The 12,250-nt window shown below is 44.9% G+C and overlaps 1 protein-coding gene across 1 annotated transcript in view; it reads left to right on the top strand.

Annotated features, from left to right (window-relative positions):
• Positions 1 to 11,482, top strand: part of TUBB (tubulin beta class I) — a 30,337-nt gene extending 18,855 nt beyond the window's left edge. Inside the window, exons 2-4 of the mRNA XM_083356846.1 lie at positions 6,268 to 6,376; positions 8,628 to 8,738; positions 10,353 to 11,482. Of these exons, the coding sequence (XP_083212972.1) occupies positions 6,268 to 6,376; positions 8,628 to 8,738; positions 10,353 to 11,410 (1,278 nt within the window). The 3' untranslated portion in view covers positions 11,411 to 11,482. The remainder of the gene's footprint in view (positions 1 to 6,267; positions 6,377 to 8,627; positions 8,739 to 10,352) is intronic.
• The last annotated feature ends 768 nt before the right edge of the window (positions 11,483 to 12,250 follow it).

Below are 12,250 nucleotides of genomic sequence, written 5' to 3'. Positions count from 1 at the left end.
CATCGTGCCCTAGAGTTGGACATGACTGGACAGGGAAATCTTTTTAACGATGGATGCAACTTGGATCCGATTGCTTTAGTGTTACCTAAAAGAAAATGTAGAAATGAGGGATCTGGGCTATGCACATACGTGCACATTAGGTAACACCGTTTTAGTTGGATAGTGAAATGTCTACAAGGAAACAACCAAGCTCAGGGAACACCAAGGACCCCACAACTAGCATTGCTGATTGTTTAGCTAATGTGTCATTGCCAACTCTTGCTCTGCACTTTGCCCCAGTTTAGATGAGGTGACTCATCTTCTTTAAATAGATAAGATGGGGCACTTAGGAGAAGTATGAGATGGCCCTTAATCCATGAGTTGATCTATAGATACAGTATAGGAAATAGCACATAAACATGGATCAATTGCACATTAGTACAAATAAGTTGCAATAGCCTGCAAGTTCATTCTAGCATTGGAAAATATCCCAGAACCATAGTTGCCTCTGTATTGTTAGCATTTTTGTCAGCTACGCACCATCTTTGCAACTGATGCTGAATGGTTGCAGAATTAGATTCTCCCTACACTCTTTGGGAAATTGGAACATTAAGACTAGTTTCTCTTCATACTATAATTATAATTAGCAGCCAACAGAGAGAGACTAAATTGGAAATGAGTGTTTTTAGTTCTTGGCATCTTTAATTATTCCCTATTCTATCAAAGCAGGCATACAGATGTATGTTAGAGACTAAATTCCAAGTCTCTAGAGTAATTTCCCCAATCTTTTTTCCCAAATGTATTGAACTTCAGCTTCTAAAATCCTTAGTCAGCAGACGCCTCTAAAAATATCCTGCCTGGATCCAATTGTAGATTTTTTTATTAGGTATCCTGGTCTATTTTTAAAAAGCTTGCTTGAAGTGAAATAGTGAAAAATCTTCCATCTGCCTTTCATCTCCCCAAGAATGATGATCAGGGTTTGCTTGCTGCTTTGAGTAGCTACAGTGACTTCCCTCAAATGGGAAAGAAGCTATTTGCCCTACACGAAGATGAGCCAGGAACATTAATATGCTTGCTCAGTGCAGAACACAGCAGTTGTACAAGTCCTTGACTTACGATCACAACTGGGACCAGAATTTTGGTTGTAAGTTGAGGCACCCACATGATCGGACCCAGTTTTATGACTTCATGACAATCACTAAGCAAACCACCCAGTTGTAAGTTAGAATCCATATACCTCAGTGTGCATTTTGGTGCCAGAAACTGGCAACTCCACCTTATTAACTCTTTTGAGGTAAACCATTACACACCATTCAAAAGAGACAATAAAAAGCTAAGAAAGAAACAAACACACACTCTTTAGTATCCACGCTAAAATAAGCCAGGATTAACACCAAAGAAATAATGAAGCAGAAAACTTTCCTAGTCAAGGAACTGCTAAGGAGACGATCAAGCAGAAAACAATAATCAAGGAGAAGACCACAATGCCACCAGCACTGGCAGAGCAAGCTACAGTCTACAAAGAGGGAGCAAGGCCCATACTCACTAGCACTGATGATGATAATATTACCTAGTTGGGTAAGGAAATGTCTGCAAGTAGACAGCCAAGTTCAGAAAGTGCCAAAGACTGCACAAGCTCTTTAAAGAGGTCTGTGTGACCCTGATGTATTCTTGCAAAATGCAGGTGATGCCAGAATAATAATAATAATAAGTTGGAAGGGACCTTGGTGGTCATCTACTCCAACCCCCTGCTCAGGCCGGAAACCTTATACCATTTCAGGCATTTCAGTCTTTGAACATATGAACTTCCCAATTATTTACTTCCAAAGATCTTGGGTCAAGAGCCTGGAGAGGTAGCGGTGGAACAGACACATTAGTGGCCATCAGCTCAATGGTTTCTCCTCAACTTTATTGATGCACTGTCCCTGTGGAAGAGGTTTGTGGAAGCTTTAGGCAAGTTTGCTGTGAGTTCCTGTATTCATTTAACTCTATTTTCAACTTAGTGGACCAATCTGGCGCTGTCTAGGAGCAGATGGGATGTAGTTTTCAGAGGTTGCCTCTCTTAAATTGTAGCTTCTGGCTGTTGGCCTGCTTCAGTCCCATAAGATGCCTCATCACTCTGCTCTTTCTTTCTCTTACTGTGGACCTTGGGGAATTTTGGGTTAATCAAAACATTAACAATGCCTTGTGGAGAATATATCTCCAGAGACCAGATACAAGTTGTCCATGGAATAAAAACTGGTAGGCTAGTGAGAACCATCTCTCTCTCCATCTCCAAAGAGAGAAGTTATTTAAAGGACATCTTTGCTGCCTGGTTAAAAGGCTCAAGCATGTGTTTATTGTGGGTTTAATGTGCACAAGTAGACTGGCCTCACAAATGGCGCTAAGCCAAAATGTGGTTTGTTTGGGGGTCTTATTTGGAACTGGGCTTGCACAGATCTAACATCTGTTAGATCAGTAACTAGCTAATGAACTAAATTGATAGCTAGCTGGCTTGTAACACCTTTTCCTAAGGATCGAAAAACATATCGCCCATTATGATGGATGGATGGTTAGTCAACTTAGTTTTATTGACGTACTGTGTTTTCCCCAAAATAAGACCCGGTCTTATTTTTTTTATTTTTGTCTCCAAAAGAGACAGCCCCGCCTAGCCGGCGCAGTTCGGCCAAAGGAGCAGCCTCATTCTGCAGCTGAGAATGGAGCTCCGGCCTGCATTTCGCTATCAGAGGCCCTTCTGGAAGACTTGTGCAGCTGAGAAGTACCATAGCTTGGTTCTCGGCTGTTGTGGCCTTCTGGAAAGGCCTGCGAAATGCAGGCCTGAGCTCCATTCTCAGCTGCAGAATGAGGCTGCTCCTTTGGCCGCAGAAGACGTCGGCTGGTGAGGCAAGGCAAGTGTCGATCCAGGGGAGGCCTGGCTGCAATGGTAAGCTCCGCCCCCACCCTAGCTTGATTTTTAGGCGTGCACCTCGCCCCAAAACTAGGGCTTATATTAGGCCCACCCCCCAAAATCAAGGCAGGACTTATTTTCGGGGTAGGTCTTACTTTTGGAAAAACGCGGTACTTGAATTAGTTGGCTGACTCAAATATTGTGTGTGGGTGTTGGTGAATGTTCAAAGGTCTTGGGTGTAGATTTATTTTAATAAGCAGTGAAATCTTGTTTCAGCCAAGGCTGTGGAAAAATGAGAGAGAGTGAGAACCCTGGACTGTTGAGCAGAGCTTATACAATCTTAACCTTGCTTAGGAAAGTCCATACAGTTTCCGAAGGGAGAAGATTACAATTGATGGACAAGCTGCACTAAGAGACCTTCCCTTCACTGCAATGTGTCACCTAGGATTGTTTTAAGGTTGGAATCCCCTCTGAAGTCTATGAAGACTTTATCCATCATAACCAGAGAAAGAGAACAGGTGTCTATAGTCTAGCACAGGGGTAGGCCACCTTGGCTCTTTTATGACTCGTGGACTTCAACTCCCAGAATTCCTGAGCCAGCATGGCTCAGCTTGGAAACCTCTCCCTTTCTCCTCAGCATGGCTGGCTCAGGAATTCTGGGAGTTGAAGTCCACGAGTCATAAAAGAGCCAAGGTTGTCTACCCCTGGTGTAGCAGCTCCTAAGATTCGATCTCTCCCCCGAGAAAGAGGTGAGGTGAAGATAAGCTTAGAACGGATGAAGATGTGATCAAAACACTAAAGCCATACCACCAGTTTATATTGTTTTGTGATGTGACATCATATAAATGGCCGCCATTTTGTGAATACGCAGCTATTTTCTGCCCTCAGAATCCCAAATTTTCCTTCCTAGCATCAGCCAAAGATTCAGGACCTCTTTTCCAAGGCAAGGTTTAGCAGTCTGGCTTTTGGGTATTTGGAGCTAAATCAGCTTAGATCAGTGATGGCGAACCTTTTGGAGACTGAGTGCCCAAACTGCAACCCAAAACCCACTTATGTATCATCAGGTGCCGGATGGGCGTGGCCCTTTGGGTGGGCGTGGCTGCAGTGGTAACAGCAGACTGTGGGACTAAAAAGTTCAATTAATCAATTCCAACTTTGCAAGAACTTTTTTTCCCCACGAAAAGTTGAAATTTATTGATTGATTGAACCTTTTTTTTTGTACATGGCAGCGGAGGCCTAAAGCGAAAACTTTTTATAAAACCCAGCTGAAAGCCTAGGACTGGGGCGACAGTGCGCGTGCCCACAGAGAGGGCTCTGCATGCTACCTGTGGCACCCGTGCCATAGGTTTGCCACCACGGGCTTAGATCCTCCTGAGGTCTAATGTAAGCTGAGGTGCAAGGTATTGAGAACTTCTGCCCAGAATACCTCTTGCTTGTTAACACTCAAGGCAATTTTCGATCAAGAGAAAGTGGAACAAACGGAATAAATGAAAACAGTTTCTAAGCCTACTTAGGGAAATCCATCCGCTATTGATGACAAAGTACCCTGCAGAAAAGGACCGAGAGGGGTGTGTGGGTGGTGGTGGTGGGGTCATTCCTGAGCTCATGCTAAGAGTCCATTTCAAACTGAGGGTTAGGGATCTGCAGGTCCCATCAGATCTCCTCCTCCGGTGAATAAGCAAAGGCAGTTGTTTTCTAAAGATGGGATGGTGGGAGATGCAGTCTGCACCTACCAGTAAGATGGACTTGCCTTGGACAAGGGAGGAGAAGGGACAATAGACAGGATAACACTACAGCTAAGAGCTACTTTAATGAAGCCTGGCCTTCATAAAGAACAAAGCAGAGCTTGTACGGGCTGTTGCAGCTGCTTAGTCAGCTCCTCTGTCCTTTAAGAGGGCGGTTTTGTTGCTGCTTTAAAAGAGGGGGCTGTGATTAATGTGAAGATCATTGGTGCCTTAGGATGGCCGGGCCTGTTAAAATAGGCATAAATCCTTCTCACTTGCGTTTGCCTTGTTTTCCCCATAATTGCATGTCCAAGTCTTGGCTGGTTGGGAGTGGAGCCCTGAAGTCTACTTACAATGCCCAGATTCCAGCTTGCAACTGTTAAGGGATAGCATTGAATTCTAAGCATATCTTGAATTCACTCTTTTTGCCATTGAGGTCGGAAAGCTCTTGGCTCAAACGTGGAGCAGCCAATTAGGTCTATGCCCTATGCCAGGGGTAGGCAACCTCTGCTCTTTTATGACTCGTGGACTTCAACTCCCAGAATTCCTGAGTCAGCATAGCTATGCTGACTCAGGAATTCTGGGAGTTGAAGTCCACGAGTCATAAAAGAGCCAAGGTTGCCTAACCCTGCCCTATGCCGAGGGCCTTCAAACTTGGCAACTTCAAGACTTGTGGACTTCAACTCCCAGAATTTCTCATCCAGCCCTGGCTGGCTGAGGAATTCTGGAAATTAAGGTCCACAAGTCTTAAAGTTGCCAAGTTTGAAGACCCCTGCCCTATGCAAATATGTGATTTGAATAAATCTCAGTGTCAGGAAAGAGATTCTTATATTTTCCTCCCACCTTTTCCTCTGCGAAGACTTCTCTTTGGGGATCTTTTCATCATTTTGTTGTTCTCCAGATGGTTTTATCATACTCAGAATTCCCCGCCGATAGGGCTAGAGATTCCATCACAGCTGTATAGCAGTAGATTAGGGGAGGGTGGTAGTTTCTGGTTAAGATAGATATTTTCTGCACTTTGTTCCTTCTTTCACACTGGGGCTTCTAAATTGGCCTCAGCCACTCTTGCTAAGTGAGAAGGCATTTAGTTGTAGTCTTATCACAGATGGGCACCAAGTGGGGGGGAACTTGGCACAGGATATCTACTTGCGACTTTTTAAGGATGTGTCTCACAGTGTTGGGCAGATAAATTTCATGACAGTTCCAAGAACGTACTGTATGTCTCCACCAGAGCCTTGGTGGAGCAGTGGGCTAATGCCTCCTTAAGTAACACCAGCTGCCTGCAATTAGTGCAGGTTCGAGTCCCACCAGGCTCAAGGTTGACTCAGCCTTCCATCCTTCCGAGGTAGGTAAAATGAGGACCCAGATTGTTGGGGGCAATAAGCTGACTTTGTAATAATGCCGCTTGGGGGGGCAAAAGCCCTAATAAGCAGGCATATACATAGAATGAAGGCTACTGCTAAGCACATTGGTTTGTGCTTAGAGTGTAAGCCGCCCTGAGTCTTCGGAGAAAGGCGGGATATAAATGGGATTAAAAAAAATTGCAATATAATTTGGAAAGGGGGAAGAAAAGATCATTCTTCCTTTTGTAAAATAAGTTGCAATGTGCTGCTGGAATACACGGCATTTCTTTTTCATCCTAACCCAAATCTTTCTCTTTTTATTTATCCTTGGAAGTTCTGGGAAGTGATCAGCGATGAACATGGAATTGACCCAACTGGAACCTACCATGGTGACAGTGATCTACAACTTGATCGCATCAGTGTTTACTACAATGAGGCCACTGGTAAGCCTTCCTCTCCTCTTCCCCCTCCTCCACTGTATTGGCATGATTTGATCCAAATGTTTTCCAACAAATAAATATGAACATTTGTTGGAATTTCCTCAATGTCTCCTCTAGAATCATTTTCCCCCGTTATGTCCTTGTGTATTAAAATGGAACATGAGAGGAATATAGAAGTAATTATATGGGCAGGAAATTATAGCCTGAGCTTGCTAAGAATCTCAGCATTCATTATGTGAACTTAAAAGTAAGCTTCTGATACAGGGGTCTTCAAACTTGGCCCTTTTATGACTTGCGGACTTCAACTCCCAGAATTCCTCAGCCAGGCATGCCGGCTGAGGAATTCTGGGAGTTGAAGTCCGCACGTCATAAAAGGGTCAAGTTTGAAGACCCCTGTTCCAATAGTTATTTCTTACCTGTAGACCTATGACCAACCCCAAAAAGGGGACTTACAACCCAGATCCTAAATTCCTAAGATGCCCTCCCTTCCTGTGGTGATGTGACCATCACAGGCACTTGGCAACACGCTGCGTTGGCAACACAGTTGCCTTTAAGACTTTGCAGCATTCCATGGCCATGTGGCTGCATTTTATGACAGCGTCAGACCTGCCTAAACCTTGAACCTTTAAAAGGCAAGGACAATCTTTAACTCCATTTGTTGAGAAAGGCATAGTTTATAAAAGGTCAAGTGAATTGCAGTAGAGCAAAGCCAGAACTGAGGTTCGCGTGCCAAAATCCCCCAGTCTAACTTTTCTCTTCCTTGGTTGCCTCCCGCCACTGGTTCCTCCAAGCCCGATCCAATTTTTTATTTAAAAAAAAAAGATGTTTTCAGAATGGTCACTTCAGGGATAGGACTTGCTCTGTTCCGTTCCCAGCCATTTAGCCTTGATAACTCTTCTTGGAAAGTTGTTTCCCTTCAAACCTCCCTCCTCTCATCTAGGCCCCCCCCCCCCAGTTCATGGCAGCTGATACCGAATAGTTGTGAAGTGCAAGTATGACGTGGAAGCTGACAGACTGTTTTCCTGAAAACTGGTACTTCTGATTTTTGGCAAAACCACACCCCCGTGGGTTTGCTTAATTTATTTATTTATTTATTTATTAAACTTATATACCGCCCTTCTCCCGTAGGACCCAGGGCGGTTCACAAGGCAATTAAAACAACATTACAATACAAAAATTAATAACAATTAAAATAGATTAAATTTTCCTTAATTAAAATCTAAAACCCTTATAACTCTGATTAAAAACCCAATTACAATAAGTTTAAAAATTTTAAAAATCCTCAGTCCTGGCCGGAAAGCTCAAAGAGCCAGGTCTTCAGGTCCCGGTGGAACGAACCAAAATCAGGGGCAGTCCTAAGCTCTACGGGTAATGACTGTGGGATTTGCTTTACGACTGCCAATATACACTTAACAACTGCTGCAAAAGAAAAGTTTGTAAAAATCTGTCGTGTGAAATAAAACTGTAGTTGTACAACCGTTACAATTGTATGACCATACTGGGCAAGCTCCATTAACGGTTGTAATTTGAGGACGACCTCTATTAAATTAAAAAGCCTGGCTCAGGTTTAAACTTCATCTTATCTTACAAACATAGCCGAATAAATTGGACTGAGAAAGCTGTACGTTAACATGTATTGGGAAAAGGATTGTTTTATAATATTTTTAATACCATATTGAAATGCCTCTTCCCCCCCCTCCCTCTTTTTGTGCCTCTGATACCTGCTTCAGTGTTCCTTCCACCCATCCTATATATTGAGGGTCTCCCAAGTTTGGCAACTTTTAAGGCTTTGTGGACTTCAACTCCCAGAATTCCTTAGCCATATTATACTGACTGGGGAATTCTGGGAATTGAAGTCCACAATCTTAAAGTTGCCAGGTTTGGAGCCCCCTTGCTATAGATAAGGAATGTCCGACATCCTTTAATTTCATTGACCGACTTACCAACAGTTGGCCTTTCCTTTGAAATCTAACAACTAGGCCAGGGGTAAGCAACCTCGGCTCTTTTATGACTCATGGACTTCAACTCCCAGAATTCCTGAGCCAGCCAAGCTGGCTCAGGAATTCTGGGAGTTGAAGTCCATGAGTCATAAAAGAGCCGAGGTTGCCTACCCCTGAACTAAGCAAAAAGCAAGCTACTTGAAAGCGAGGACCCAAATGTAATTTGGGTTTTTCATCAGAGGAAGCTTGGTTTGCTACTGCAATGGACTTAAATCTGTTAGACCTGGGCATTAAACCTTTGTTTCTTTCTCTAGGTGGCAAATATGTGCCTCGTGCCATCTTGGTTGATTTGGAGCCAGGAACCATGGACTCAGTGCGTTCTGGACCTTTTGGACAGATATTTCGACCAGATAATTTTGTATTTGGTAAGAACCTTACCTTTTCCCCCTGCACCCTTTGCTACTTGTAGCTACATTTGATTGGGGAAAAATATAGAAGGACTATATCTTGTCTTACGTTTGAGCAATATCTTCCATCAAATTAGGAATCTGGGTTAACTTACGTTGCTATTGAAGGAGGAATTGGAAGAGGTTTTTGCAGAGCATTGATACGATGGGAGGGGCAGGCAAAGATAAGTGTTTCTAGGGCAAGCTTGGGTAGATATTTCTGCTGCAATGCTCGGTTTTGCCTTCCAGGTGTTCAATGTCTCCACTGTGTAAACTTCAGTTCCCAAAATTCCTGAGCTGGCACACTAAGGAATCTGGGAATTGAAGCCCACCTAATTTGTAGGAGACTATTGCAGTTCATTGATACCTAAACTCTGTTGCCCTCCAGATGTGCAGCTAGGCTGCCATTTTCATGGCTTGGGTATAAACAGAATTGCAACCCAAGATATTTGCAGGACACTCTAGAGCAGGGGTGTCAAACTCAATTTCATTGAGGGCCGCATCAGCATTGCGGTTGCCCTCAGGGGGCTGGGTGGGTATGGCCAGGGTGGGCGTGGCCTACTGGGTGGGTGTGGCTAGAGTGAGTATGGCCTACTGGGTGGGAATGGCCAACTTGACATCGTTCGCATCAAGGGTGCCTATGGGGGCCTGGGCAGGAGTGGGACAGATCTGAGGGTCTCTGGCAGAAGGAGATGGGACCGGGGCAAGTGCCAAGGCAGTGGGGGCCGTTCCAGGATGGCTTTGCGGGCCACATGAAATCACTTCGCGGGCCGAATCCGGCCCCCAGGCCTTGTGTTTGACATGTCTGTTCTAAGGGACTCTGATCAATTATATTGGGAGGATAAAATAAATCACTTCATGTTTATTTATATTCTGCCCTTTATTGTTACTTTTATAAGTAACTCCCGGTGGCAAGCATGCCTAATATTTCTTCCTTCTATTTTTCCCCGCAACCACCACCCTGTGAGGTGAGTTGGGCTGAGAATGACTGGCCCCACCCACTTTTTTACGCCCGAGGCAGGACTAGAACTCATCGTCTTTTGGGTTCTAGTCCAGCATCTTAACCACTAGACAGAACTAGTTCTCTATTCGATACAGTCCTCTCTAGAGCAGACATGTCAAACACAAGGCCCGGGGGTCAGATCCAGCCCAGGAAGTGGTTTCATGTGGCCCACAAAGCCATCCTGGAAACAGTGAGGGAACGGCCCCCACTGCCTTGGCCCTGGCCCAGAGACCCAGCCAGTAGGCCACGCCCACCCTGGCCACACCCACCCGGCCCCTTGAGGGTAACTGCAATGCTGATGCGGCCCTCAATGAAATTGAGTTTGACACCCCTGCCTTAGAAGAAAGGTAAGGGTCAAGGCTCCATTAAAACAGGATCTCAGAACTTGGATTCACACAAAAGTGTATGAGGGCGAAGAGTCTGAAGGTTCTTCCTATGGTGGGCTTGAAGAATAGTGTTGCATGTTCAAGAAGATAATCTCTTATCAATGGCCAGGAAAGCAGAAGTAGCTTGCAGTCAAAGGGGAAGGATGGCTGCCTAAACCAACGTAATGATTTATTCCCCATCTTCTTTCTTTTGCCCCTTTTCAGGCCAGAGTGGAGCTGGTAACAACTGGGCCAAAGGTCATTATACAGAAGGTGCCGAGTTGGTGGATTCAGTCCTAGATGTTGTGAGGAAGGAAGCCGAGAGTTGTGACTGCCTGCAAGGATTCCAGCTGACCCACTCTCTAGGGGGTGGAACCGGTTCTGGGATGGGCACCTTACTGATCAGCAAGATCCGTGAAGAGTACCCTGACCGCATCATGAATACCTTCAGCGTGGTGCCCTCTCCCAAGGTCTCAGATACCGTGGTGGAGCCTTACAATGCTACCCTCTCAGTCCACCAGCTGGTGGAGAACACAGATGAGACCTACTGTATTGACAACGAAGCTCTCTATGACATCTGCTTCCGTACCCTCAAGCTGACCACTCCAACCTACGGGGATCTTAACCACCTGGTCTCTGCCACCATGAGTGGTGTGACGACCTGCCTCCGCTTTCCCGGACAGCTGAACGCCGATCTCCGCAAGCTTGCTGTAAACATGGTTCCATTCCCCCGGCTCCACTTTTTCATGCCTGGCTTTGCTCCCTTGACCAGCCGTGGCAGCCAACAGTACCGGGCTTTAACAGTCCCAGAGTTAACGCAGCAAGTTTTCGATGCCAAGAACATGATGGCAGCCTGTGATCCCCGCCATGGACGCTACCTGACTGTGGCAGCTGTCTTCCGAGGCCGTATGTCCATGAAGGAGGTGGACGAGCAGATGTTGAACGTGCAGAACAAGAACAGCAGCTACTTCGTGGAATGGATCCCCAACAACGTCAAGACGGCCGTGTGCGACATCCCTCCCCGTGGCTTGAAGATGGCGGTCACCTTCATTGGCAACAGCACAGCCATCCAGGAGCTCTTCAAGCGCATCTCCGAGCAGTTCACAGCCATGTTCCGCCGCAAAGCTTTCCTACACTGGTACACAGGCGAGGGCATGGACGAGATGGAATTCACGGAAGCGGAGAGCAACATGAATGACCTCGTCTCTGAATATCAACAATACCAGGATGCCACGGCTGAGGAAGAGGAGGATTTTGGCGAAGAGGCAGAGGAAGAAGCTTGAGGTTAAATCTCGCGCCTTTTCGTCACCTGTTCAATAAGTCCGCACAAAATCAAAATAAAAAAAAAAATTGCATTTCCACGCTCTGTTTCTTTCTCCTTTTTAGAAATCTCATCTGTCAGCTCACTTTTCAGGCTTTTTTTTTATGGGGCAGCCTCTAACAATGGTTTAAGGTTGGCTTGGCTTTTTTTTACATGTATTACTGTTTACTAGAGGCAGGTACCCAGTAAAATCGGGTAAGGGGAGGCTGCATGTAAGACACTGGGAAGAGATGCAGCTCCCTTCCTCGCCCATATTCTTATTGTATTTATTATTCCCCCAACCTTCAATATCTCTATCTCTGTTTACTGAAGTAAAACCTGCAGTCTCAAAGGCCTCCAGCTATGATAAGAAAGTAGACAGTTTGAAGCAGACTGGTTTAGGGGAAAACAGATGTCTTTAAAATGGAAACCACTTTCTTGTTCTCTCAAATGCTCCTTTTTATTTTCCTGGCTTTGCCTTAAAGGCATTCATCCTCTGTATTTGCAATGGAAAAAAAAATCCTTGTGTGGGCTGGATTTGGCTCTCTTTTTCCTGTCAGTGTTTCATGTCCCATCTGTCCTTCCCTCTCCTGACTTGGGGTTGACATCATTCAAATCTGTGACTAAATCTAAGGATGTTTTTCCACAGCTTCATATCTTGCCAAAACTAAAGAAAAAAAATACTAACAGTCCAGCCTCAAAGTACTATCTTGCTCTTTTATAGCGGGCATTTTTTCAAGCTTTAACTTTAAATCTTACTCCTAATCCTAAATTATTAGTTGAAAATTGCTAATTTCAGATATAATCCCATCTACGCTCCAAA

The sequence above is a fragment of the Vipera ursinii genome (genome assembly GCF_947247035.1).
Source record: "Vipera ursinii genome assembly, chromosome: 2".
Lineage (NCBI taxonomy): Eukaryota > Metazoa > Chordata > Lepidosauria > Squamata > Viperidae > Vipera > Vipera ursinii.
The sequence above is the reverse complement of the archived record's forward strand: the minus strand, read 5'-3'. Positions and strand labels throughout refer to the sequence as shown.